The following is a 3,532-nucleotide window of genomic DNA, read 5'->3' on the forward strand; positions in this document are numbered from 1 at the left end:
AATAAATAAATAAATAAATAAATAAATAAATAAATAAATAAATAAATAAATAAATAAATAAATAATCAGCAGTGGGTCTTATGCATAGACATACAAGTAAATCTCTTTGTCCTTCTCTAGTTCTCTTATATAGCTAATTTTAATAAATAGCAGAGGTTCCCTACATTAGTAGAAAGGGGACCTTCATATAATTCAAAACTTAATAATTTTGTTTCTATCAACTACCCCGTGTTGCTGTATTGCCAACCTGGCCAAGTGTCAGCTGTGGCCTGCTCCCTGCTCAACTGTCGTCTGCCGCTTTCTTAGATATTGAGATAAATAGAATGTTCAGAGTTAGAATCTAGCAGTTGATGGTAAAATTATACACTAGAACATTTTTAAAGAAAAGATTACATTTTTAGAATAAGGAAATGCAGAAGCGATGCCTGTTTATTACACCATGTGATTTATGTGCTCATGGAAACATACTAGACTTCCTTGTCCATACGAAGAGGGGTGCTCTTGCGACAGCAGCATTTCAGAGGAGCTCGTGTTAAACCAGAAGCAGGGTGTGGCAGAACATGGTGATTCCAGAAATGGGTTTGTGTATTCAAGCTCTATCCTAAGGAAGCTTTCTAAAACACAACAAGAGGGAGGATTGCCTAAGATAGAACACTGGGAAAATGAGAGGTGAATAAGTTAGCTACACGGCATACACAAAAATTAAGTCCAGATGAATTTGAAAGTTTACTGTTTTACAAGGCTAGGGGAAATTAGGTGGAATATTTGTTAAAATGTGAAAACTAAGGGGAAAGTTTGACAAATTTACATAAAATGTTAAGTGTCTGTACCAATAAAGATAAAATGAAAATATATCAAGAAGTCTTTGTATCACATGCAAGACTTAATGCTATAAAATATATGAACATTTATTCAAATTTCAGGGTACATATTAAAACACTAGCAGATAAATAGATAAGAAAAGCAAAAAAAAAGTTTATATGAAGAATAATTATAAACTATCACATGAAAAATGGTACTTAATTGACATACATAATACTGTTAAGAACTATCAGGAAACATTTGGAAACCAGGACCAGCAGGTGGTATGGCAGTTAGGGGCGCTGGAGTCCCACATGACTGACTCTGGTTCGAGTCTCGAACCTGGCAGCTTGCTTTCTCACTTTCCCTTTCTGTCTGTCTCTCTCTAGTCAAATTAAAAAACAATAATAAATAAAATTTTTACAAAATCTTTGTTTAAAAAATATATTTAGAAACCATATTCACTCATGACACTGGTAATACCTGACAGTAATTTATATTGACCATACTTGAAGAACTCCATGATTCTACTCTTAAAACTTTAGTGTCTAAGAGGCTAGTGGGTGGGTGGGTGCCATGTACAGGCAGGTATGACGTTGGGGGTGGGGGAGTGGGAAAACACGTGTATATGCAGCTTGGACTGTACCACTCCATCACAGAGCCAATACGTGGTGCGTTTCTGGTAGTTAGCCTTCCTGGACACGTGCAGTGTGTCAGGCATCACGCTGAGCTCTTTGCTTGCATTCCCTCACTTCACGCTTGTTGCAACACTAAGATACAGGTTCTGACATTATCTTCATTTTTTAGCTAAGAAAGTAAGGCATGGGCTAAAATTGTATGGGAGCCCCCAAAGCAAAAAACTGGCCTAGGATGTACTTTGAATCCTGTCTGGGTCTAGCCTACACGCATTCAGCCCAGGAGCCTAATAAAGAATTGTACAACCATTCGATTATAATTATCAAGACTGCATTGGAATATAAAAAGTATTTATGAAGCTTAGTCAGAGTAGTGAAAAACAGAATAGTATATACGCTGTAGTTTCTTCTGTGTTAAAATATATGTGGGAATGGAAGATGGTATGCCAAAATGTAAAGGTAGTGCAGGCTGATGACAGTATTACTAATACAGATGACTGTTAATGTTTATCTTTCACATAAATTTTTTAAAAATCTATATGAGACTTATTAAAACATATCTTACTGAAATACATTTTTACAACTAATTTGTATTCTAGTTCCTTATTTAGACTTTTCATCTTGTTGTCCGTGGAAAGTCTAGTTCTTAGGGTGTTTTGGAAAGCAGATACCCTATGTTTATCTGCACTTTCTTCCTGTTTCTGTCCCATCCACTAGGTGGCGCTGGTGTTCCCAAACAATGACCCCGCTGCTTTTATGGTGGCCTTCTATGGCTGCCTGCTGGCTGAAGTTGTCCCTGTGCCCATCGAGGTGCCGCTCACGAGAAAGGTAAAGAGCTTGCCATTCACTGAAGCCCCATGGGGGGAGTGCCAGGCACAGGTACAGTTGAATCCCTCATTATTAGATGAGGATGTGCAGGCAGCAATTATTAAAGGCTTTTTATCTCAGCTGGGTATAGACCGACCACACTGAGCTGTTTACACCGCTTCTGAGACTCCGCACAGGTTTCATCAGGTCTTTCAGTTACCCGAACACACACAGCCGGGCTTATCTGAAGATTGTGTAATTTCTTAGAGGTGGAGCTTAGCTAGATGTGGTAGCAGAACACTGAGGTTGATCACCTCTGTCAGTAAAGCCAGTGCTTGCGTATCTCATTCCCTGGTGTTTGTAAACCGAGAAATCACCCCCCCAGGAGGGATGGCCACACCACAGTCCCTTCTTCTCCGTTCTCCTCTCGGGATCTTGGCCACGCATGCACATGCGCCCGGCATGAGTTTTAAGCCACCAGGTCTGGGACACGAACCGCGGTCGACTACGTGGGAGTCCAGCGACATAGCCATTACGCCAGTTGCTGGTCCCGTCATTGCTTTTGTTCAGATGTTTTGACATCAAATCCCAGGTTTACCTATAATTTGTCAGACCTTACCCCATAATTAAATAACTAAATTTGCAATTATGATTATTGTTTAGTCCAGCATAGAGAAGTTAATATTGTGTATATGCTACATGTCTGTGTAAGTTTCTTAATCCACATGAGTGATTTGGAATGCAGAGGTGTGGCGCATTTAAGAAAGACATGTAAAGCACGAGGCTCTGGTAGAACTGATTCTGCCATGCTGAAGGAAGATGGCCTGACTCTGCAGAGAGGAGCTGGAACTCACAGCCATGAGCAGTGGCCCCATCAGTGCTGACCGTTTGCCCTTTGCAACTCCCCTGAGATTGTCTAAGTCCTCTTGAGCACATGTTTAGCAAGCAAACTCTGAGATGACTCTTCTGGCTCCCAAATGCACTGGTTACATATAACCCAGGCTAAGGGTTTCCAAAGAATCTTCTGTTTTTGTGTCTATTCTGACATTAAAATTTGTTGATTGAATGTTTAAGAAAACTTACTGCTAACTCTTACACATAGTGGGTAGCTCTCCAGGGCTGTACAGGTTATTTTTTTTAATAAATTTATTTATTTAAAAAAATTATTTATTTACATTTAATCACATCTTTACAGTGTACATTTCTTTTCCAGTACAGATACCATGTATGCCAGTCAAACCAAAGATATTACCCTATAACTTATCAGCAAATAGCTTCTCATTTTTTTT

At 39.2% G+C, this 3,532-nt stretch overlaps 1 protein-coding gene across 1 annotated transcript in view; it reads left to right on the forward strand.

Moving 5' to 3' along the window:
- The window catches only part of DIP2C (DIP2 acetate--CoA ligase C (putative)), a 213,468-nt gene that overhangs the window by 85,557 nt on the left and 124,379 nt on the right, over nucleotides 1-3,532 (forward strand). The window contains exon 10 of the mRNA XM_027775359.1: nucleotides 2,154-2,264. Within this exon, the coding sequence (XP_027631160.1) occupies nucleotides 2,154-2,264 (111 nt within the window). The remainder of the gene's footprint in view (nucleotides 1-2,153; nucleotides 2,265-3,532) is intronic.

Source organism: Tupaia chinensis, unplaced genomic scaffold (genome assembly GCF_000334495.1).
Source record: "Tupaia chinensis unplaced genomic scaffold, TupChi_1.0 Scaffold000052_1, whole genome shotgun sequence".
Lineage (NCBI taxonomy): Eukaryota > Metazoa > Chordata > Mammalia > Scandentia > Tupaiidae > Tupaia > Tupaia belangeri.